The sequence below is a fragment of the Sylvia atricapilla genome, chromosome 1 (genome assembly GCF_009819655.1).
Source record: "Sylvia atricapilla isolate bSylAtr1 chromosome 1, bSylAtr1.pri, whole genome shotgun sequence".
In the NCBI taxonomy this organism is placed as follows: Eukaryota; Metazoa; Chordata; class Aves; order Passeriformes; family Sylviidae; genus Sylvia; species Sylvia atricapilla.
In genome coordinates this window covers 41,429,882-41,455,508 of record NC_089140.1, presented here as the reverse complement: position 1 = coordinate 41,455,508, position 25,627 = coordinate 41,429,882, and the positions used below count along the sequence as shown (strand labels likewise).

Here is a 25,627-nt window from a genome sequence, read left to right as displayed (position 1 = left end):
ACTACAGACTTCTGCAGTCTCAGAGGTGTGTGAACAGCTAAAACTCTACATTAGTCAATATTAACACTTTCACTTGTCTCCTACTATTACAGAGTTTGAAGAAATTTGTAATGCTGTTTAAACAGTCTGAATGCTCCTACTTTTTTTCAAGCATGTGATGATGCACAGAGAGACAAACAGACAAGACTTACTGAAAAAATCCTACTTCTAGTATCATGCAAAAACGTGAAAAGCTTTTGAGGCCACTGACCTTTCAGAAACAAAAACATTGAAAGAAACTGGGCTACGGGCCACTGCACTCCTGCTATTCTAGAAAAACAACCCCAGCACATGTTACAAATAAAATGGCAATAAAATAGAGATTTCTCTCCACGGTAGTGAGCACTCCCAGATATGTGATAACATAAATAAAAGGTTTTTTAAAAAAACCCAAAAGTAGAGGTTCCACTTACCCGTATATCTTTGGGATGTTCCCCCTCAGCTATTCTCACCATCCACAAGAACTTATTAATATCATCACCAGAGTAGCCAATCACACCACCGAAAATAATCAAAACATAATCCACATCCAGGCTTCTCATGATCTCATATGCTGCAGACTCATTTGATGACATCGCTTTTCCCACCTGTATCATTGCAAAAATATCTTAAAATTTTGCACAGCTGCCTATTGAACAGCTCCACAGATCAATATAGCCAGACCAAAGCCCAGGAATCCTGTGCCACGTGCTCAAGGATGGCCCTGCTTGAGCAGGGAGGTTGGACGAGGTGACCCCACTGTGTCTCCTTCCAGCCTGTGGTTCTGTGATTCTCTAATACCTACTTGTCAACCCACCAAAGCCAACATTTTCATTCCAGATAAAGAAAACCCACTGTGAATATTGAGAAACTCAAAAGCCGAACCTATTTTCTCCTCTTTAAGAGGAGTGCTGCCTGTTGAAAGGAGTGTTTTGAGTATGAAATGTAGCAACAAGGGTTTGCCTTTTGGGGCACCTACATATTTTTCAAGTCATAACTATATTACCAAAAGCTTAAGGGTTACAGAAAATACCTAATTACAAATTATTTTCAAAGCTTTAGACACAGCCCAAGGTGTACAAATTATTTGAAATGTTATTTTTTTTCTTAAGCTCTGTCCTTCATTAATAAGCAGCCATTGTGTGCTGCACTAATGAAGGCATACAAGGGCATATAGGCACCCTCAGCACTGAATTCCAGGTAAATCTACACAGAGAAAATGTCAGAATAAAATGTTTTAGAGCCTAATCCAGCACCTCTTGTATCCTGGTCACTTCTCACACTTATAAGAATTTGGTCAGCAACTGGCATGCAGTTCAGCAGTTTTGTTTGCTCTTGAAGCTCTTGTACTTAAGGCATAGTAAGGTATCTCTGTAGTGTACGGGAGTAACTACAATATACATAATATTGCATCTGACTTGATAACATTCATCTAAGAATGTAATTAGAGAGCACTAAGCTTAAGCAGCAAGCTGTCAAAAGACCAAGAACCTCAGCTTCTTGGCCATTATCCTAATTAATGTGAGGTTATTTGCCAGATTTCCATCTCTGTGCAGGAGAAAATCATCTGGACACATCTCTAGGGCATGCCTCGTTTGCAGCACAAGTGCAGGTATTGGCCACAGCACACATTTATTGCTTGGGCCCCTCTTTATGGAGTCTTCATTCCAAAATGGAACTTGACAATGCAGCAGGTGTACTCGAGAGAATTCTTTATTTAAAGCCATTACTGCCAGTTGCTGCAATGTGTGTGGTTACTGTCCTTAGGCAACACAGATGACTTGCCCAGTCCCTATTGACATGGATACACCTTGTCCTGCAAGAAACTGAGTTTGGATGCAGTATCTGCATTTCTACCTCTTGTAGCAGAGGGAGGCACACAGAGATATCAGAACTAAATGTCCATTAAAACACACCAATGCTGTCAGGTCAACAGCCGAACTAAGTGCATCAGAGTACGTGGAAATGCATGTTGAGTGACATTAGACTGATATTAACACCATCAGTACAGCTTCCCAAGCTTCCTTCTACCTGAATGTGAGTTTCCTGCCCTGTAAAAAGTGTGGATGTGTGATCCCTCTTCCTCCAACACACATTTTTTTGGACTCTGCTCATAGCACAGCTTTGTTAATTTGTTGGCTTTGTACAGTGCTTTTTGGCAGATCTGGTCCAACAGCTGTACTCATACTGACACAAGACAGAAAGAACACAAGAAACTATCCTAATTTCTTGAGCCCTTCCCCTATTCTGCCCTTGTAGCAAAACATTCTGAAAAGAAATGTTATTGATGATGAGTCACTCCACAGCACAAGTTGCTCAAGGTGCTGCCCTGTAACCACAGGCAATACTAACACCCTGCCTTAAGCACACGTACAAAGCTTAAACTCTTCAGAAGTGAAAGCAAATAAAGGTGCAGACATTTTGTCTATCTCCAAATTTGAGAAGAGAGAATTGCATTAAGTCTGCTACTCTTCCACAGCTAGTCATAAATAATCACTTCCTGTGATTTCCCAGATGTATGAAAATTTGTCAAGTCATGTGGTCAGTTTTCACATGCCATTCAAAAATCCTCTCAGCAGTGACACTTCTGAAATGCAAGGATCCTTGTTTTGACAGGCCAGTAATGCAGTGGTACCAGCTGTTACAGCATTAATCCCAAGGGGAATGATTACCTTAGGTTTTGTCTATCCTCCCTCAAAGAAAAAAAGAGAAACTGAAGCGTAAGTGAAGTTATGGAAGCTTCAAGTAAACAAAATGAAAACTCTGAAGCAAAACTGATCCCTAGACTTGAGTTTTAACAAATGAAAAAAGTATGCTCCTTCCACGCTTGTGTTTCTCACTCGGTGCAATTTTTCCTTAATATCAGTCACCCTAAAGACACATCTGCAACTTCATACTGGACTGCAGTATAAACATTTTGCCGCACAGAAACCTGCCACCCTTACCAAGGCGATGTGGCTGTTGTTCCAAGTGTTGTTATCAACCAGGGTTGTCCGGTTGGCCATTCCCGCTATCTGATACCCATAATCCCACCATGACATCACTCTGGCGTGCTCGTCTGTGTTCTGTCTGAGCCAGTAATAGGCTTCTCTGAAGTCATCCAGGATATTCCGAGTGCTGGAAAACAGTTCATTTTATTTGCATCTGCACAAATCCTACCAACAAATTAACTGCACCATGATAAGTCTGGGTTCACAAACAAGGGTTTTCTTGTGAGTTCAGCTCCCTTTAAGGATTTTGTCACCAGCAGTCATAAATTTGAACTCTCTGACAGCTGAATGTTCAGAAGCTGAACTGCTTTTGAAGACACAACTGCTTTTGAAGACATGACTAAGTGCATTTCCAGTCAAATATATATTCTTAAACAAGTTTTCCTAGTTGACTCCAAGGCTTTTTTTTTTTTTAACCATCATTTATATTGGCTTTGGGTAGGATTATTTTTATATATTTCATTAAATATTTCAGAAAATGTATCTTTTTAAAAATTAGAGTATGAATAATTTTTTATTCAGGTCTCAATTCCTTTATATAATAAGGAGTGATTCAAAGATGACAAAGCAAATTGCTAATACAATGGCAGTAAAAAAGGCTTTTGCCCTTGAATCACTTCGGGCTATAGACCGTACTTACCCATCATGGTTATAGGACGCAAGAACCACGCTGGGACTGGAGTATGCATTGCTGGTTACCCAGGTACAGTGAACAGCAAACATCATCAACAACATCAGCATCAGCATAGTCACAATGTTTTTGATATTAGGACCCAGCCCTTCTTCTGTTTTTTCCTGCTCAGATACATGTTTCCTCACTTTGCCTGCCTAAACAAACACAAGTGTATCTGTTACAGCAATTCTATCATCCTTGACATTGGAATACAAGTTTTCTACCTCTTGCTTCCTCCCCTCACCTTATCATACAGGTTGCCAGGGTTCCTTTTGTCATCCTCATCACTACTGTCTTCTATCGGTGGATTTTCCCTCTTCATATCATCACCCAAATAACGCTCAAAGACATTGGAGAAAGCAATTGCTGACAGCATACAGACCACTGGAGTCAAAGTGAGCATCAGGCGAACCATCACTCCAGCAAAGTAAACAGCGCTGATTGCGTACAGAGCAACTGCAAGGGAACACATCTAATGGTGACACTTAGAAAATAATACTCCCTCTGACTGCACACGTACAGGCTCTCCATAAAACTACTTCTGGAAGTGGGTTGAGCATCTGTGTGTATAAAGGCTTGAGTGTGCATCTTGCATTTCATTGCTTTTTAATTTACAGACATACAGCTGAATTACATTTTTCCCTTTGAAGCCTCAAACCCTTCCTGAGATTCATCTCAACAACTGTTAACAATAACACAACCCCATTTTCAATATTCATTAGTAATGGGTCAGAAGATACATTATTAGTGAAATTTAATATTACACACCAACAATACTACTGGAATAACAGGTGACTTCATTTGATTAAAAAAGTCAAACAGCTCTAGACCAAACATGTTATTAGAACTGAAAAAGCAAAAGGAATGTTACAATTTCATGTAAATATTAAATTTTGATTTAAGTTAGAGGTATCTGTGGACAAATTGGGGGCTTGTCTACATTATAATTCTATACAGATGAATAATAATGATGTTGTGAATCCTATTCTGAAGGAAGTATTCCTGAGCAGTATTAACCTCCACTTTGTCTTCCACAAAACATAAACCAAGATTTTCAGAATACTACAAAACATTAAGAACACATTTATTGGAAAGAAAAAAAAAAAGCCCAAACAATCCTGTGTACACTGATTGGGAATATCCAATAGTGGTTTCCTTGTGGTAGACTCCTTGTTTGCTACAGTTTAACAATATTCTCCTGTGAAAGATTTGCCACAGCCATCGAGACACTGATTTATCAGATTACGTCATGTAAATATTTTCTACATTGTGGTGAGGCAGTGTGGCTCTCCATCCTCACTCATAGGTCTCTTTATGCTGTGTTAAATGGAAGGTGCAGCCTTCAGTAGGAGGCTGAAAGCAAGTTGCCCAGCTTTGGTCTTGACAAACATTCACTGTAAGGCACACAGCACAGACTACCTCAGAGTAAACATTCCAACTGCCCACACACATCTTAGGTAGCCTAAGAGGTGGCTGTATTAGCCTGGAGCCCCCCATTCCTGCAAAAGACCAAGACCTGAGTGATCTTTGCTCCTCCATATGGCTTACAACTGCTTACAAGCCTTATTCAAAATCAGGAGCTGGCTTTCACAATACAGCTTTGCACAAAAAAAGAAGCTGTCACTGACAACAGGGAGAACCCACACTTCCATTTTGGCTTGTGCCTTATCTAGCACTTGTTCCAAAGCAAGTAATTCTATTCACTAAAATAGCAGAAAACCTGGAAAGCAAAGGCATTTTAATTATTTGCGATGGGATGAGTGCCAGACACCCATTGTATGGACCCTGCCTTTGCACTGAGCTGTTCTCCTGGCTGACCCGTACTGTGGAACCGTATCCCACCAGAACATGCAACTCCAGCTGCAGAACTGAACACAGCAAATGCCTGCATCCCACCTCCTGGGACTACACTCCATCACCATTTCAGCAACCTCTGCACTTCTATACTGTTTTAAAGACCATTAAGAGTTGCCTGCAATCACCTTTAAATATATCACTTTTAAACCATATTTTAGAACAAGCCACATGATCGGCTTTGAGCAAACAAAACCAAAGTAAAATCAAGTTGAAGGCAAACTTTTTCAAAATAATTTTTAAATATTTTCTCTTACCAAAGACTCTTTCATCATTGATGTTTTTGATACAGAACCACAGCCCTGCTGGGAAAGTACACACGAGAATATGCAGATCAAAAAAGAAGGAAACCCATGTTGTAGGCTGATGCTCAGACACAGAGGCAATGATCGGGATGTGAATTTTCGCATACCTTTTTTAAAAAAAATCGAGTTCAAATTATTTTGAAAAGATAAAATTATTAAAACTTGTAAACATTAGGAATTCTGAAATTTATCTCAAAGGAAGCATTTCAATTTTAAATTGTAAAATCTGATGCAGAAAAAAGAAGAAATCTGATGAAACTCTTAAACCAAAGAAGTCACCAGGCCTTACTGTATCTTGGAAGCATTTGGTATACAGTTATTTAAAAGAACAATTATTTCCATACTAATTAAGACAATTAAAATTATGGACATTTTCATTTATTTATGGCTAAATATGAAGCCAGATTCACCAAAATGAAAACACACAGCTATGGAATGAACTTTACTACATTGTTGAAGAGAATCACCAATGCCAGTAAATCTAAATTTTCAACATTGTATTTCAAAACCTCTACATAGAGTATCTTCATTTTCTTAGTACCAGATCAGTTACTGGTGCACCCACATTCTTTCAGATGCTGAAAAATATCAGGCCTTGTCTACACTTGGAAACACATGCCATCTAAACAACGTGTCAAACACTCAGTGCAGACAAGGACAAAACTCTGCTCTATATACAGACAACTATACATATGGACCTAATCTAGGGTGCTACCATGATTGAATGGTGAGGTATCAAACATATGTCCTTTTCTTCACTGAGATCTAATTCTCATTCAAAACTGGATTGTGTGTTTCAACACAATATGTTTTTCTAATGTAGACAAGCCCTCAAAAGTTTAATGCTTTGTATATATATATATTATATATATATATATATATATATATACAGACAAAGAACAACATCTATATATTCCTCAAGTGAATCTGAGGCTTCTCTACTGACATCTGTTCTACTGCATTTATTATAAAGCTGGGACAGAATCCTGTATGAGCTGAATTTTGGAGCCTGAAAAAAAGCCTGAACTGCACAAAGTTCGAAGTTCTTCTATCCTTGCTTTAAATTAAAAAAAAAAATCTACCAACTCAATTTCACTTTAAAATATTTATCTGATAAAAATACTTTCCATTTTATTCCTTTTTTCTGTGCTGACTAAAGAATCCAACTAAGTATTTTCAAAGGTTAATTACAACAAAAGATTAACAAGACATTTATCTGTGAAAACACACATTACTGAAACAATTGTTCAGAGTAGACATCTGTATACACAAACCAGATGTATAAACCTAGTATAGAGGCAACGTGTAAGATTATATGTGCAATGTTTTTGTGATTTCATGCAACGTTGCACAATGAAAACAGTCTAAAGCTCTTAGTAATTTTTAAATGTGTACTCAAGTGTTGGCACAGCTTTCAGTTATTTTATGCTGACATACACACTACAGTTTCATACAGAAAAAACATATCATTACATATTCAAAGACTTGCAAAGAAGCAAGAAATTTCATAGACAAATTGGTGAAATGGTTGTAAAGATCATGAAACAGCTACTGCAAATACTCTCTTCAGATAACTGATTCTTCTTGACTGAAATACTAAATGGATTTGGGGATGAGGAGAGTAAATGATTATTAGTTTTCAGTAAAATGCTACCAATATCTAAATCTTAAATCCTCACTTACCCAGTGTCCCACAATGAATAAAATCTACCACTCCAAGGAGCAATATAACCTGAAAAAGAGAAGGAGGAAGAAAAACCTTTTTGCTGCCTAGGTTTTTAAAAGCAATAATTTTTCTACTCCCTCAAGTTATAAAATAAACCCAAAGAAATTTTCATTGAACTTGTAATATATGTGAACCATACCTACTACATTAGACAGGCTATAAAATCTACCAACCATGAAGCAAGCTGGTTTTAGAACACACTTACAGGATCACACTGTACTTGTTAAGTACAATCTGAGTATCAAGACACGCACACTTCTAAAAGTCAAGGCAATGCAATACTAAATATTTCTCAAATAATATGACAGATAGCAAATTATACTCTGTGAAGGGGTATAAGAAAAAGAAAACATAATTGATAAGAAAGTATTTCATTTTTTGGAAATGTCAGCAGGAAACTGGGAACACTCTATAGCCAAAACACAAACACTAAATGAAATGCTGGTTTCCTTTTATTTCTCTCCTGGTGATTCTACTTCTGGCATGGAATATAAAAACTGCTGGTAAGACATATTAGACATGCTGGTAAGTTTTACATATTATTTTATAAAACAAGGCTTTTAGATAAGTTGAATATGAAAAGATGAAAAGAAATAGTATAATTGTTAGATGAAGATAAAATTACTGTAAGTTATTATATGATTCTTAAATTTTTATTTCCACTTTCTTTGCAACTGTTTCTGCTCCTCCTGAAGACAGATACAGACAAGGAGAAATAAGAGAAGGTTAAATCCTTTCATTATTAGCCAAGTTTTTGTGCACGACTCAGTAAGTCTTCCCTCTATCTTCATTCAAATTTAGTATAATCTGACTGAAGGGTTTAGTTTAGTATCTAATGTAGACATTTAAATATTGTGGTTAATGTTCTAATACAAGACATATTTTTCCCTTCAGTCTTCACATGAAAAAATTGATCCCAATCCACTGTGTGCACACAAAGAAGGAACTGTGAGCACACAGGGAGCTAGCTACTGGTTCTGATCTTCTCTGGATGTAGACAGCCTTCACCTGAGGGCACTGGAAGACTTGGCCAACATGAGAGCTACCCACCATCTTCACCTGTGTGATAAAGGTGCCTGATGCCTGGGAATTGGCTACTGCTCCAACTCTAGGCAAGGCAGGAAGTTATACGTGGGAATCTACAGGGTGTAACCTGAGCTGCTGAAAAGACCATGGAACACAGCCTCCTGAAATACACTGATAAATGTTTTCCTCATTGCTCATTTATAGCTGAAGAAGAACAGACAGGACAAGTGCACCATTTGACTGGTTGAAAAGTGGCTGTCCTGACAAGCTCAAGGTAGTACACAGTGGATCAGGGTCCAGCTGGTGGCTCATAGAAAGTAAAAATATCCCAGAGGCCAAAAGGAATTGTACTAAATTGAAAAGAGTGGCTTGACATGCCTTGCGGCAGGCAGGACTTCAGTCCAAAACCTGAAGCTCATTCTTCCAGATGCTGCACCTGGGATCCTGGGATAAAAGGTCCAGAGATATGGGCACCCTCTTCTGCAAGAGGATTACTAAGAAAATTGAGAGAGATCAGAGTGCTGTGAGGTGGTCAGGAGCCCAGATTACACAGCCTGTCAGGAGCTGAGGGAACAAGGCCTGTTCCAGCTGATGAAGCAGGGATACTGATCAGTGAATTTCAGAAGATGGAATCACACTTCCCAAGAACTGCAACAGAATACATATTTGGCTGCATGCTGAGATTAGAAACCAATTTTTGTTTTGATATGCCAGTCTGAAGACTTTGCTAACTTATGCATGGAAAAACAAATCAAACTACTGTGGTTTAGAAGACTTTGAAACAGAGATGCTAGCAATTCTTTTGGAGTAATGATATTGTAAGTAACAAAAATAAAACTGTTATTAAATAGTTCAAAATATTGAAACAACTACTTTAGGTGAAACCAAATGTTGATCATCTGGCTTACAAGCTGTAAAGGTAAACGAGTTTCATATTTATTTACCTGTGTATGTCAAATAGATGACACTCAGGAATACAGTACCAGCAGCTAGTGAGACGCCCAAGAAGAACAATGTCTGAAATTCTTGCTTTGTTAATCTGTCTCTCAGATACTGCAAAAATGCATAAGCCTGCAGCAGTGCAAAAACACCTATGGAAAGAGGAAAGTTCTTGTTTAAATGCTCAAAAGTGGTACAGCTGTTAAAGCAACCAGCATATTTGCCTATATTTGAACTGGAAAAATAAACATAAGGTACACCCTAACATCTAGAAACTAGTACAATATCACTTTCTGCCAAATAACCTTTAATACTTAATAGGGATGATATTTCTTGGAAAAACAGAAACTGTCAATGACAAAGTATTCTAAAGGAGAGACTCACCTCAAAAACTAGATTGCACTGATTATGGCAAAAATACAGGTTAACATACCTAGCTAGATGTGGTGGAAAATTGAGAGACAGACTTCAGGCAACACACAATGCTAATGCAGAAATACACACAAACCAAGTTACTGAGTAAAACAGGAGGAATTAATGAAAGAAAAAACCAAACCAACTAAGTATTAAGTCAACTGAATTATATAAAGTTAGTGTTGAAACACCAGAATTCACTGGTGAAGCACCCAACATCCTCAAAAATGCTGTTCAGAGTTTAATATTAAACTCAGAACTTGGACATGGTATTTCAGTAATTGTTCATTTCACAGTATATAATCAGACCAACCCATTGATGAATCCTTTCAAAAGTGAAAATTCAACACTGGCTGGCAGGGGAATAAAATAAAATGAAAGTGCATAGTCTTTCTTCAAATTAACAAAGAATTTGAGGTACGCAATGAAATTCACTAGTTCTGAACTCCTAGAAAAAGACAAAAATTCTATGCACTAAAAAAAATGTAAAATTCTTCAGAATCCAAATATGGCTTGGTAATTTTTTTCTTTTCCCATTACATTCAGATGGTTGCAAGTCTCCATTTTGAAAGTATTTGTTTGGTAAATTTTAATGATGGTCCCATCTCTGTCCCAAATACATTTTGGTAAGTGACTAAATGTGAGAAAAAAACCTGGAGAATCTAACAAACTGAACTATATCACACAAACAGTGCATGCAGCTAAACTCAGTGTAAGCAGAGGTTATTGCTGTCAAGAAATCAAGATGTCTGCCAAAAACTACTGAAAAATCAGCTGAAAGAAATAAAAAAACCCAAACAAGATTGAAATGAGTTATTTAAAAATCACCCTCCTGATTAGTAACTTAAGTAATTTGTATTTAGCCTGCTTTGAAAAATTACACTAGACTGTAAACTCTAAAACTCAATCACTCAGTAAAAACTGTTACCAATAAGGAATGTTTCAATTGTACAATGAAGGCAACATTGTATTGTAAACCTGCAGAGACCATCAATGTGTGAAGTAAGTGCTTGTCAGAATGCTAACTGAGCCAGTCTTATGGAAGCATTTTACCTCCATTAGTTCACACAAAAAGAGATGTGAAAAATAATGTATCAGTTGGAAAGGAAACTTCCCAACAGACACTAAACTGTACCTCTTTCTTTAATAATTTGCTTTGCTAGCCTGTGTTTTTTCTAATACAAGGAAACAAAGCTGCAAGTGTTTGAGGTTTTCCTGTGTTAAGCAGGTTGTTGGATAAAGAAGTTTCATTTTCTTACCTGCAGCTGCCATGTGTTCACTTGTTCTAATTGGTTGAAATCCCACAAAAGGTATCTGCATCGATAATATTAACCCCACAATGTAGAAAGTGCTATATGCTAGGAGAGAAAAATGTGAGGAGAGGGGAGAAGAAAGATGGGAACAAAATTAATACATGTTTGAAAAAGCACTGGCTCCACCTTCAAAGAGAAGTCCACCTTCTCCCTTAACTTGAATGACAGCAAAACAGAACTGTACTACGCTAAATATTTCAGCCATCCTAATTATTTTTTTCCTTCTTTGACTAGAATAAAGGTGTCTATTGCAACCAATTTTAGTGGATACAGCAGAGTATTGCTCTAATTGCACTAGTTTTTCTTCTCCTAGGAAAATATGCCATTTACCTAAGATTCTCCAGCTTGAAAAAATTTTCTCTTCCCATCTTGATTTTGAGAGTCATGGATATGGAAAGAGCTCTCAAATAACAACTGACATAGGAAGCTTTCTATATCAGAAGAAATTGAAGGGACCAGATCTCAAAAAAGGAAAACATTTAAGAGCCTACTAATTCTTTAGAAAATGCAAACAGGCACCATTGTTGCTTAAACACAAGAGCAGAGGGAATGCAAGAAACAGAACAACAATAGAATTAAAAATTAAGATTTACTGAAAGACCCGTATCAATCCTGGGGATTTATAACCCCCCAGAAAACAGAAGCCAAGAGCATAATTAATATTAACATTACTATTATTAATATGAATTCTTACTGCAGATATATTAACATTCATATACTTTATTTTGAAAGGGGTTTTGGTCCTCAATATTACAAGGTGAAAAAGAGATGGAAATGGAAGATAAAAATATCAAATCTGAAAAGGCACGATGCTGATTACATTTGAAGTAACCAGCCAACTTAAAGTCCAAATGAAGTTCTGTTCCTTCAGTGGCAAACAACAATAACAAATCCACCTGTCAGATTTTCAAACTCCTACAAACCCTAAGCCAACACCTGGCTCTAGATGGCCTGGATCTTACAAAGAGATCCCTGTTCTCATAGAGTCCTTTACAAGCGCCATGAGATCCGTTCTGGGGGGTGCACTGCTGAGCAGTCATTTCATAGCACCGATGTGGGCTGACTGAGGCATTATGCTCCCAGGGCACTGTCTGAGTTCCAAATCAGTCAGACATGTCAGGGATGATACTTCCAAGCACTCGGTTTATTCTTTCAAGCACCTGTATTGCACAGCTTGGCCTAGCTACTCATCTATGCCCTCTTAGGTCACTGAAATGCATTTTTCCTGTATGAAGCTAAATTTTTTAAGAATTCACTACAATATAAATCATTTTCTGTACCAAGCAACTGTTACAACACTGCCATCCTGTGGAAGTTCAATGATTGGCATAAATCACTACATTTCACATTTGTTAAACCACTGTAAATCATAATTTTTAAGCCCAGTCCTGCAAGTGCTATACTTGCTATGTGCATTGCCCACCCTCACCCCAATCCCTTACTCCTACTTCTTTCAAAAAGCTACATACTGCCTGGTAGTGAAAAGATTTTAAAAAAAGTAATTTACACAACATGATGATTTTTCTAGGAACTTAGAAACACCAGAATGATATATTATCACAAACTTTTCATGTTCCTTTATATTCCACAGTTTGCACAATCTTTGCAAAAACAAGAAGTTAATTTTGCCTCCTGAATGCTGTTCTTATGGTTGTAACTTTGACCAACTCCAGAACAAAACCATTCTGACCTACTGTGGATAAAGTAATTTTACAAAGAATTTAATTTATGGTACACCACACAAACACAGTAAAGACCGACTGAAAAGCTTCTCCAGAGTGTATAATCATATATTGGTCACATACTTTCAATTAATGGATTACAATCACCAGAAATAAACACTCAATCAGAAATGTTAGAATACTGAAGTAGCTGATATAACTATATGCCTGTTCACAGACTGAATGATAAAATCCAAGACATATAACAAGGAAGTATTGAAATGAAGTTTTAAATTCTGGAGAATCCTCAAGTGTTTTATTAAATATTCTGATAATTATACAAAATCTAAAAACTTATATAAAAAACTGTAAAATTTAAGTGTGCAAACATAATATAAATCTATACCCTTACAAGGGTAAAATAATTTATTTTTTAAAAATATGAGAAACTAAAGAGAGTACAATAATAGAAAACAGTATCAATGGTTGCTGTATCTGAATAAAGAGGTTATTCACCTCTCCGATTATACACTGGAATTGCAAGCACTTGTTCATAATGATTAAACTAGAGGATCTGAATGAAAGGCACTGGCCATTGTCAAGATGAAAAAATAAAAGCACAGCTTGAGCTTTCAAATGGAGGTAGCATCATCGCTACTGATGCCAAATGGGTCAGAAGCTATCTGGCTAATAAAGTCATCTGTCTCCCAGCCCTAAAATATTTAAAATTGGCAACCCCTTCACATTCTTGAAATTTTTACTCATTACATGATTCTGAATTACACTCCTAGATGTATCAATTGTGTCCTATTAACCTTTTCCTTGGTGTATGAACACTATCATGAAAAATATATACCAGGAAACCATTGCTGTTTTTAAAAATTTGGTTCTGTCAAATACTGTTCCCTATATTTGTTCTGTTGGATTAAACTTAACACAGCCTTTATAAAATGGCTCATGCTAGCCTGAAATAAATTTAAACAAATGATCTAGAGATTACAACCCCCCAAATTCTCCGTAATAGTAAAAAGAATGCAGATTTTACTAGCTATTGTCCACTGACAATATTTTTCAAAGCTTTAGCTGAACATGGGCAGTTTTTTAAGAATTATGTGACTGTTGCAGGCACAGTAGCAGTTGCAACAGAAACTCCACAAATATCTTTACTCTCCCTGCTTCAAGGAGCTTTTGTAAAATCTTCTCTCCATCTTAACAGTTTGGAGTTGAAGCACACTTGAATTTCCTCTCAGAAGTGCTTGAACATTCTTACCTGTTTTACAAAAACATCCTGTTAAACAAACCTAGAAATGACACAGTAATGTGAGATGTACAGACTCCTCTAGGGCTTCCCACAAAAGCTTAAATTAAGACAGCAGTTGCAATGAAACAGCAGAGCAGTGATCACATTTTCATTCTGACAACTCCATGGCAGCACATACCCCTCACTGCTGAAGGGCAATAACATCTCAAAACACTGTAGTTATTTGCAAAACAAACATCTGCCAAACCCTTTGATTTCTATGAACATGCAGTACTATTTTCCCCATATGAGTTCAAAGACTCATTCATTTAAAGCTGAAAAAGCAGGAGCACTTATTCGTTATTGTTTCTAGCTACCATATTGCTTCAGAATTTTACAATTAGTTGATTTAATTTTCTCCTGCCTAATTCACAGAAATCAGAAAATGAAAATATTCAATAAAACAATTTTGAAAGGAAAACAAGATAAATTACTTTCCCCTTAAGTTCGGAAGAAGTAGTTAATGAAGAAGTAATACTAACATTAAAAATTAAAGATGGGTTAGAGCTTTTCCTTTCTCTTTTTTTTAAATTTTAATCAATTTCCAATTCTCAATTACATAAAGCAACAAAGAAGTATGGAAGCAATATTTATAGTTTTGATAACAAAATTCAAAACTGAAACTGAGTAAACTGAGCAATTATTGTGGTATATAATGATTCATATATACGTACATAAAGTAATGTCTCTAGCAAGGACTAAAAAAAGCATTAAAACAATTAAAAATACAAAGCAAAAACAGTATTAAAATGAGGAATGAAAATATATTTACAAATATGAAACTCCTTGTGATTATGCTTCAGCTCACAATATGTTTTCCACCTACCTCTGGTAAAGGCTTCACTTTAAAAATGTTCCAGCTAACTTCTAAATCTCTGAATACCTGAATTGCTTACTAATTATTCCATTCACACACCTACATCATGGCCAACTGATTTTATTGGTAAAGTGTCAGTAAAAACAGTTTACACAGTATTTAAATGTCAAGCAAATCAATAAAAAAGTTAGGCTCCCAGGATCCGTATTCACACATTCCTGAAACTGGAAGGAAGGCTGACCAATTAATCCAATAAAATTTTAAGGATTCCCATGGAGTGGACAGACTCTTACTGTGCACACCTTCTCTCAGTGATCTAAAAACTTACATGGCTGCTTAAAATTTCCTATGTCTTTATCTATATGTTTGCATAATTTCTGCTGTATAACTTTTAAAAATACCAATTATTTCATATCATGAAAAGAAAAAAAAAAACCCACATTATTAAAGGCACACATGTAATGCATATTTAGAAGGTATTAACAGGGTTCTTTTACATCAAACTACCCATTTTTCTTTCCCATGCATGAAAAAGGAAAAAATTAATTAGCAGCTACATATACAAAATTTTGGAAGTGTGAGTTGTTTCACATCCTTATTTCCATGTTGTAGAAAATAACTGACTATAATCAGTACTCAAATTAAAACAACTCAATCTGACTCAATGCAATTACTTTACACCCACTTGATACAAAACACATCAGTACAACAATTTTGTTTCTCATGATTAAATATTTGAGAATGACTTTGCAATGAACAGAACTTACCAATGTAGACCCTCCTGCTGTATCTCTGCATCAGCAACAGAACAAACACATGCAGTGGAATAAGGTTGATGATGAAAACATAACCACCCCATGCAGAGACCTAGGACAAATGGAATAGGAAATTAGATCTGAAATATCTGCAAATTCTTAGGACAGCCCATGCTGGACATCTTGATGGTCTGACAAGAAAACACAAAGCGCATCTACACGAGCAGTCAGAACAACTAATACCACCAGAATCCTTCCCAATATATATTATAAAAGAAAAACAAACCACAAAAAAGCCCACATATCAGAGGTGTTTGAAATGGGCTGATGGATTTCCCAGGCTACCCTTCCTGGATCTCCTCCTTCCAAGCTAATCTGGTCATACTGGCAAACAAGAATGTGATGCTGGAGGCTTTTCCCAATGGTGAAGGCAGTGGTAGAGTCTTGTGTTGGACTTTGATGATCTTTGTGGGTTCCTCAGGATATTCTATAATCTCATATAGGATCCAAAACTTTTTTTTTACAAATTTAGCACCATGCATTTTTGCTGAGGACAGGGAACATTATCTGCAGGTAGAGAGGGGAAAAGGAGCAAGGTACACCGCCAGGAGCAGAAGTCCAGGACTAGAGCAGCCAATTCAGGGTGCAGTATAAGGAAATAAACAGAAGGAAGAGTATGGATGCAAATGAAAGCAGGACTGTGAACTGTGGAATGATATACAACAGTGTTATAGAAATTGCAAACCTGTGGCAATAAGAGTTGTTGAGAAGGACTGCTATGGTGTACTTAGAACTGAAACACTATAGTGTTATTAACAGATCACTGATTGCTAGTTTAGGTAAGGATTTAAGGAGCTATCATTACAACGTGTCATCTAAATTTCTAACATATTTAGAAGGGCTCATATTGACTAGACAATCCGTATTCTAACACATCCTCTTTGTCAAATTACAGTCTAGACTTCTCCCATATGCACCATGCCTACCCCAGATCTTCATTTTTAGCATGCAGTAGCTAATGTGGTTTTCACTTTAATTGTACTTTAGGGTTTAGATTCATGTAGCTATTTTTAAAGCCCTAGAATCCAAAAAGAAACCCAAATTACCATGTTCTATAGAACAGATTCTAAAAAAAAAAAACATGAGGCCAAGTATTACTGTCTTTTGACACTAATACTACAAACCCCCAACATTTCAAAATTTACAGTGAGTAATTCAGACAATGTGAAACAAGTACAATAAAATAATCAAAGTTTTTAGTAACTCATTTCAGATTAGCAAAATCCTGTTGTCTAATTACATGTATGAAGTATCATGGTTTACACAGATAAGTTCATTTAATGGGAGAAAACACTGTATGAAGACAGGTAAGATAGAATAGAGTTCAAACATACAAATAGAACACTGCCAAATTCAGCGAAAGGTTTGAATGAAGGAGGTGGCAGTTTGCATGGACCAGGGACCTGCATTTCTAATTATCAAAATATGAGCTCAAATCTAAGCACTGAAAATTATACTGAAGATGCACTTTGGAGCTTTTCAAACATAAATGAGGCATCCTCACAGATTGGCAAAGAGAGTGGAAACATGCTATTACTCCTACAGGTTTGGTTCAATGTAAAGCTTTCTTTTATTTTACCTCCTTGTCATGAAAAGCCATATGAAGCAGAAGCTGAAGAAGTAAAATAAAGGCTAAAAATATAAATCCAAGGAGAAAATACCCTTCTCTATACTGAATGCAATGCAAGGCTATGAGTCAAAGTACCACAGTGAGTTAGGTATATATTATAAGGCAGATTTAGTTATCAGGAAAGATTTGTCAGTTCATGCAACATCCATTTGCCTTTCAAGCTGCTCTCCAAACTTCCCATTCAAGGCCTGACTCTTACTACCTCAAAACTGTGATATGATTTAACTTCCAACTTACATTGAAAATGACAATTCCATGTAACAAACAGTTCAATCATGCTTTGTCCTAAAAATTTACTCAAGAAAAGTATCTAGAAAGGCAACTCCACAGAATTCTTTCCAAAAGGAAAATAAAGCTATCGCCTATGTGGGATGAAGCAGATACAAGCAATAAAATTCTATCATCTAATCACTGAGATCTGAAGCTAAGCTACAGATGAATCTGAACCTTTCATGAGCTGATAGAACTTGAAAGGAAAATAACAGCACCCCCCATTTACATTCAAGGATTGATTGTCATGATGATATTCACACACAGAATCACACAGAGGTTCTCAAGTTCTGACACCATGCACACACACGATCACATACTCTCACATACAGTCCCACACACTAAGATGGCAAGAACTATTATTGTGTGATTTTTTTAGCAGTAAAATTGTGGAAGTATTGTATTTGTTATCTGTATGTTTATGAAGGCATCTTTAGAGAATCTTACCAATAAATTGGCACAATATAAAAAAATACCGTGCTATATAAATATAACAATTCACAAACTTACTTGCAGCTTTTGTACTGCACTTAAAACAGGTAGCAAAGCTACAGGACCTTTTTTCACTGTAATGCTATATAAACAGCAATGCTCTGTATAAAGAAGTGGCTCTCTATTAAGTAATGTGGCAAAAAGGAGGAGAAATGGAATGAAATAAATGTACTTTTAACAAGAAATAGCTATCTTAGCCTCTTTGGTGACAAACACAAGGCTATTATTTCCTATATTAACTACAAAAGTCTCCCAGGAAACCAAATGGACATTAAAGCTAGAGGAAAACTAGACAGCATCCAGAGAACCTTTGAATTAACCTTGACTTCAAGGCACATAAACCAATCCAGAATTTCCTTGTTCTTGCAAACCTAGTTACCTGATGGTAGAAAAGCAGTATTTGAAACCTCAGTCTTAACTGTCACCAAGCAATTAGCCTGGCTGTCCCACCACTGCTACTTTGAGGATAATTTATTTTTCATCCAGCCACATGAAGTTTATAAGTTAGGGGAAAAAAAATAAAAATATTTGATTCAAACAGGAGAATTACTCAAGTCTAAGGTTTCAGAACATGGAGGAGGGGGAAACCAATTCCCTCCATTTTTCTATTGGTTTTATCTCCTCATTTTTACTACTGTTTTCTCCCTCTGTTAACCCTTAGGAAAATCTCTGCAATAGCCTCCATTTGCATAGATCAAGAATGAAAAGGGCATTTATGATCATTTATTATGACATTGAAGTCATTCGTCAGTTCTGAAGGGAAGCTTTACTTTATGGCACAATTATACATATAGAAATAGCTTTGAAATCATAAAAATGCAACTTTGTCCTTACTTTCTAAATATTCTGATTATTATTGCATTATCATGATGACACAACATTAATATCAAAATTATACCTTAATTTACCTGTACCCAAATAAAAACCCAACTAAATCAGAGCACCTATTCACAGCACAGGTAAAATTTGTAAGTAAAGTTATTGTATTTCAAAATTTTTTTTTCAAAAACTACTTTACTCATGTTGATTTAAATACTTTACCGTTACATATTATGTTGTTTAGTCATATATTTAAGGCTTAATACCAATACAAAGCAACAATTTATTATTATGGCTCCTACAAAGATGAAAATATCTTTCTTCTCCTCTTCGTCAACATATGGACTATGTAAGTTACTCAAATAGTTCAGCTATTATATACATAAAAGCCTTACCATGTAAAAGTAGGATAGACAGCAGCAGATTGTCCAAAAGACTGACCCAGTTTTCACAGACTTCACCTGGAAAAATAACCAAGTATTTATGAATGACAAATCCTGGACAATACTCCAAAGTTTCATTCCAAAACAATTGTCAAGAGAACTTCTTTAGCCCACATCAAGTTATATTTTATGCTTCTCAATTGACATCCATAAAATTGTAACACAAATGCAATTCTTTCACATACAAAAGGAGGTTAGGTCTATTTCTCTAGCAAAAGCATTCAGTCCAACCCTGTGCCTTATGATCTGATGTAGAAAGGTAGTTGCAATGGCTCTGTGCTACTTCCTCTGAGATGTTGGTGCACTTTATAATTCTAAGTGAAGACCATCCATGCCTTAATTCATCTGACACCCAACCCAACTCTGCCATTATTGACAAAAGAGCTATTCCATAATTTCAAAAAGCTCAAGGTTAACAAGAGCATCCAGATATTACTAAAGGTTTACCAGGATCCAGAAACTGCCCCAGGAATATGAATTTGTCTGAAAATGATGGGGGTGACTGTGGTGAGGGAGAACAGGAATGAAGAACAGACATTACAAAAAAGCTAGAAAGTTGTCTATAAAATGTATTTGATTCTACAAGAGTTCATGCAAACATTATTGCACTCTGCAGTTCAGTTAAATATGAATTCCAGGAGAACAGATAACTGCTATCATATGTCAGTTACTCTGAAGTAACAACATAGGTTGATTCTATTATTGTTATCGAACACAGCACACCTTTCCAGCTGCAGCTTATTCTAAAACCAGATTTTTAAAAAACTGCATTTAAGAAACATCAGTCATTCAGTCATGAAAAAAGTCAATTCTCTTCCATTATATTCCAACCAACTCCCAAGTTTGAAATACTCTGAAGCTAAAACATTTCAGAATATGCATCTGCTTATGGAAACCAGAACTCTTGATAAAATTATGGAGAAAGTTGTCTTGACCATGTACTTACATGAAGCCATTCTAAATGAAAAGTACAGGCATTCCAGAATACACAAGCGACAGTACCTTACAGTGTCTGTGCTGAATTAATAATATAGTTATGCTATTTTTGTTATTTCCAAAGTAGGTTCAACAGTCCAGAAAAACTCCAGCTTCCCTAAACTCCCTCCTGCAAAACTGCCTTACCGATGAAATTTAACACAGATTAAAGAGAGGCAGACATGCTGCTTTAGCAAGCAGCAAATTAAAAGACATATGACTGTTTTTTTAAGCACACAAGTAACACTAGTATCTAACTCTAGAGAGCTTTGACTATTAATTTGGATACTCAACTCAAACCCCTGACCTTCCATACAGTCAAAAGTCTTTCCAGAAGACAATTCAAAGCACTTCTATTCAGAGTCTATTGCTTTTCACCAGCAATATAAGGAGGCTAACATTTGATGCAGACAATACTAATACCTCCAAACCAAAAAAAAAAACCAACAAAAAAACAAACAACCTCTGTTCGCTTCAAATTTATAGACTCATCATCATTTTTGTTACTACAGGACACACACACTTCAGTGGAACTGTGCTTCTATACAGCAAATTGAAGAGCATGATTATGGAGTGGCTTAGATCATGTGACTTCTCAGTACTTGCCTAATCAAGAGCCAAGGGGAAGAGGGATGAGAGGGAGGAAAATAAGAATTCAATGGATTCTAAGAAAATCAGTCATTTGGTTGGAGGAGGAACCAAAAAACCTTCCCAAAGCAAAAGACTCAGCAATTACTTACCCATAAATAGTATGTGAACTGCAGTGCAAAAATAGCTATGCCTTCATTGTCAAACGATCCTGCGACTGATCGGGATATGTAACCTGGAACTATGGCGATAAAACAGGCAGCTAAAAGCCCTGCTCCCTGGTTCCACAGTTCTCTGGTGAGCAGGAAAGTAGAAATAGCTGTAAGGCCGCTGAAGACTGGTGCTAGAAACACACACACATCTCTTATATGGACTGTCACATTAAGCATATTTAAAATCCAATGTATAAGGCCTGCTGTCACCATCAGCCCTGGGTATACCTACACGGAGATAAAAACCAAAACAAACCAATACACTTGGTTATTACAGAAAACTATCATGGGTAGGTTTGTTTACATATAACTTGCAATGAAACAATAATTTTTAGGCTGATATAAGCAGTGAGTATTAGCATAAGCTAACAGAATTATTTTAGTACTACTTTAATCATGTTTTGATTAGTCAACACAACTGAATACCCTAGGCTCTTTTAATTTTATCCAAATGCTAACAATAACATATAATCTACTTCATAAATGAACGAGCAGCATACAGATAATATCCCATCTTGCTTGACATTTATCATACAATGAAAAGAATTTGTCATTAAGGTATAGAAGCAGAAACCAAAATCTGCAAGAGAATTTCAAGCCAGCTAACGGTTTTAAGGAAAAAAAATAAATAAAAATCAAGCCCCAAAACTCTAAGCCCTCAAGAACAAACCCAAAATTTCCCAGTCATATTCATTTTCCTCTAAAATATATTCTTTCACTTCTTGGTACCAATGGGGAAAGAAAATGTGCTTCAACAAGATTTAATTTTTTAAAGTTGAAAAGCTGTTGGTCAGTCAATTGAGTACCATATTTTTGCTAGATATCTGTAGATATCATTGGATATGAAGGATTAAAACAAAGTCCTGTAAAACTGAATTAAGATGTGCTCCAGGAAAGGTAGCATAGACTTACATAAATCTATTGAATCCACCATAGAATATTGGAGAACTTTAGAATATTCTTAATAGGAATTCTACCCTCCCACATTTATCAACATTAGAAAAATCAATACATCCCAGAAAAGTTATTATGTACTTCACCTGATGCAGTTTCTTTCAAAAACAAAGAAGGGCATTGTACTAAATTAAATTAACAAACGACAAAACATTCCCCTGCAAGTATTTCAATTCTTTTTTCCTAGGAGGTTTTATTTTGTATAAGACAGGTATGGAAAACATGCACTTACATGTTGCATAAAGTGTCCAGTATTTCTAAGACACTTAAACAAATTGTGATCTAACTCCTACAAAAAACCTTTAAGTGGCATATACTATCATTAAAAAGCTTGATGAATTTTCACACATTAAGAAACACATGGCTGCATTACTTTAGTGTTACCAAAACTATTCCAATGAATATTTGCATTCTGATTTGAAAACATTGTTTCCTGTCTTATAACTTGTATTGATACCAATCTTAACTGGTCCTGATGCTTCATACAGGTGCCACACTGATATAATTTCACAAGATCTTCTCCCAGTCAAATCCTAACTTTTTTCCATACATACATGAAATCTACTCAGCATACATATTGTATTAAAACTTGTACCTTAAGAAATTTAGATAATGAGTTATTTTTTTAAAAAATGTTTTCCCTTTTTTGATTTCATGCACCAAAATCACAGGAGTCATAATTCTCTTATTTGTTACTATGAGAATTTCATATGTAAGAAGTTCTGTATTTCCTGGTCACAATGTGCTACTGGATAAAGGCATGGTGGCTTAATTTCTGCAGCTAAAAAACACCTTGATATTCCCTCTGCAGCAATCCGACAATTAAAAGCATGTTTTATTAAGATTCTCCTTTTATCAACATCAAATTTGTATTGAAAGTTCAAAATACTTCCTGAAAAGTAATCTTCAGTTATTTTTTACTTATTAAATGTATTTTATTAAATTTATTATTACAATACTTACAGTTCCACCTACTATTCTTCCTAGTGGATACCATGCTCTTTCGTCAAACCAATTTAAAAATTCATAAAACCCATGAGATGCAAGATGATGTGTTGATCTATAGTTAAACCTAGAAAGAAACAGAAGAAGGATAAGATAAAAACAAAGAACTTTAGCATCTCATTTACTATATAAGTACAAAGGTCCTCTCTAAATCTGCCGAGTTTTAAAGTAAATTACCAAGTTCTCAGCTACTAACAACTATATTTTCTTCATTTCTACAGCCAGTGCGTATACCACAGATGACAGTTTTTGGTGAGTTTGATTTTGTGTGTAAACACTGAAAGGTTTTCTTTCACTCTGATAAACACTCTGGGGTTTTTTTATTCCTTTCTAAAATTATTCATTTTCAAATATAGTCTATCACAGGCAGTCAATGCAAGACTCCCTTCCTGAGACAAGACAGCTACGTGCTACCTTTGCTGCTGCCCTACTTCATGTAAAATTGACAGGTGACTCATTCAAAAACAGGCAACAGGAATCAGTCTGTTTGTTCACACTATCAAACTAATGGCCTTCTTTCAATCAGTAAGAATTTACACAATGTAGAACCTCTGTAGATGAAGTTCCATCTTCAAAGTTTATACATTCTCTGCTGCAGAGAATTTCTTGTACAACAAAAGGTCTCTCATGCACACCTTCAGTTCAGTCTTCCACACTGTAAAAGAACCATTAAAAAACACCAACAGATTGCTATTAAGGCATTCATCTTCCACCTTTCTGGGACAAAATACCTCAAACATTCAAGAACAAAACTTTTAAACTATTAAAACATCCATTAGTTCTTGAAATTAGGTATCAGGCTGCAAGAAGCAGTACAGCGCGTGTTATCCTATAACAGCAACTCTTTAATGATCATTCATTCAAACTAAGAAGGCTACAGACATTGAAAACGTGAAGCTTCGTACAGAAAGTCTAGGTAGAGAAAATCCTGGGTGAACACAACTTCTAAAACAAGCAATATTCACAAAGCCAACCCTTCTAATAGATATGAAATTCATTAGTTAAAGATCTATTAAAGATTTTATTCATTAGTTAAGTAAAAGTTGACATGACTAAACGGAATACCACAAAAGGTTAGACGGCCAAACCACCATGAAAAACTTCCAAAGACATTGCTGGAATTCAAGCCAAGAAAAGCTTGTGTTTTTCTTTTTATCTATTTTATGGAAGTATCCCCTTAGATCAGAAATATACATATCTTCTAACAATTTTTTTTAAACTAAATTGAGTTCTTTTGCATATCTAGGATTCCCAAAATATCACATGTTTACTTTGAACCAATTCATTTCCACAGAATAAGCTAAGATTATTTAAGACTGCAAACCTCATCAAGTTCCTAATTGTTTAATCAGTACAAGAAGTATCTGAAATGAAGCCACATGGAGGTCATGAGCAGATTTCTTCATCTGCACAGTAGAAGAACAAAAAGAACTGAAATTCAGGTTCAGATGTCTGCAAACTTGCACGTTTCAAGTGTCTGAACTATCACAGCATCAATCATATAATATTAAAAATAAGTTAATAATGAAGAGTGAAGTATTTTCAGGAACACTCTCTTACATCTGTTAAATAAGGAGTTATATAGGATACATTTACTGATAAAACTGTGGCCTTTCAAAAGTCATTAGTCATGTTTATATAAGAAAATTCACACGAACATCAGTCATTCTGACCTAGAAATCTTTGATTCAAACAGCAGTGTGACATTGGTTTCTAATAAGCCTACAACTATTCCCATTTGACTAGATTTCTAAATATTAATTAATTCTCCAGTTCTGAACTGTCAACTCTAATGTGATTTCTGAAATGCTGTACCTGTAAAATTAGCCTCTTATCTTACTATAGCAAGGTCTGTTGTTAATTTGTTTAGTGCCAAGTGCCTGCAGTATGGTATGTAACAACTCAGGAGTTTCATATTGCACAGGACACAGAGAATCCATCCAGCTACAGACTGAACTGAAAACACCAAAAACCCAGCCAATACCATTACCCTGAACTTTAAAAAGAGAACTAGAAAGATGTTTACTAGCGCAGATTACTTCTGGATTTTTAAATCATGACTCAAACTCACAGAGGCTACAAAAGTATGACTAATGTTTACTTTTACAGCATCAAAAGATTAGTTAAACAAATGAAATAGGCAAGAAGAATACATATTGACATTCTCCTCATGTTTCCAAATAGCGAAGCTTTGTAACTAACTTCAGAAGGATGTGAACAATTGTCTTGAGCTTTGGCAGCATCCCATTAAGTCTTTAATAAGAATGAATTACCACTCAAAATTGAAATGCAACGTAACAGCATTTTACTTCTACCACTTCAGAGGTAACAATTTAATCTTCCCTCCTAATATACTCTTAGACACAAATCTATTAGCCCTTCTTTCAA

General features: G+C 35.8%; 1 protein-coding gene across 1 annotated transcript in view; it reads right to left on the bottom strand.

Annotated features, from left to right (window-relative positions):
• STT3B (STT3 oligosaccharyltransferase complex catalytic subunit B) overlaps window positions 1–25,627 on the bottom strand; it is a 50,867-nt gene that overhangs the window by 5,449 nt on the left and 19,791 nt on the right. The window contains exons 2-13 of the mRNA XM_066320283.1: window positions 23,198–23,306; window positions 21,221–21,508; window positions 19,458–19,523; window positions 15,804–15,903; window positions 11,205–11,303; window positions 9,537–9,683; window positions 7,524–7,572; window positions 5,793–5,947; window positions 3,926–4,137; window positions 3,649–3,836; window positions 2,964–3,135; window positions 453–626 (exon numbers count right to left, since the gene is read on the bottom strand). Coding sequence (XP_066176380.1) covers window positions 453–626; window positions 2,964–3,135; window positions 3,649–3,836; window positions 3,926–4,137; window positions 5,793–5,947; window positions 7,524–7,572; window positions 9,537–9,683; window positions 11,205–11,303; window positions 15,804–15,903; window positions 19,458–19,523; window positions 21,221–21,508; window positions 23,198–23,306 — 1,759 coding nt within the window. The remainder of the gene's footprint in view (window positions 1–452; window positions 627–2,963; window positions 3,136–3,648; window positions 3,837–3,925; window positions 4,138–5,792; window positions 5,948–7,523; window positions 7,573–9,536; window positions 9,684–11,204; window positions 11,304–15,803; window positions 15,904–19,457; window positions 19,524–21,220; window positions 21,509–23,197; window positions 23,307–25,627) is intronic.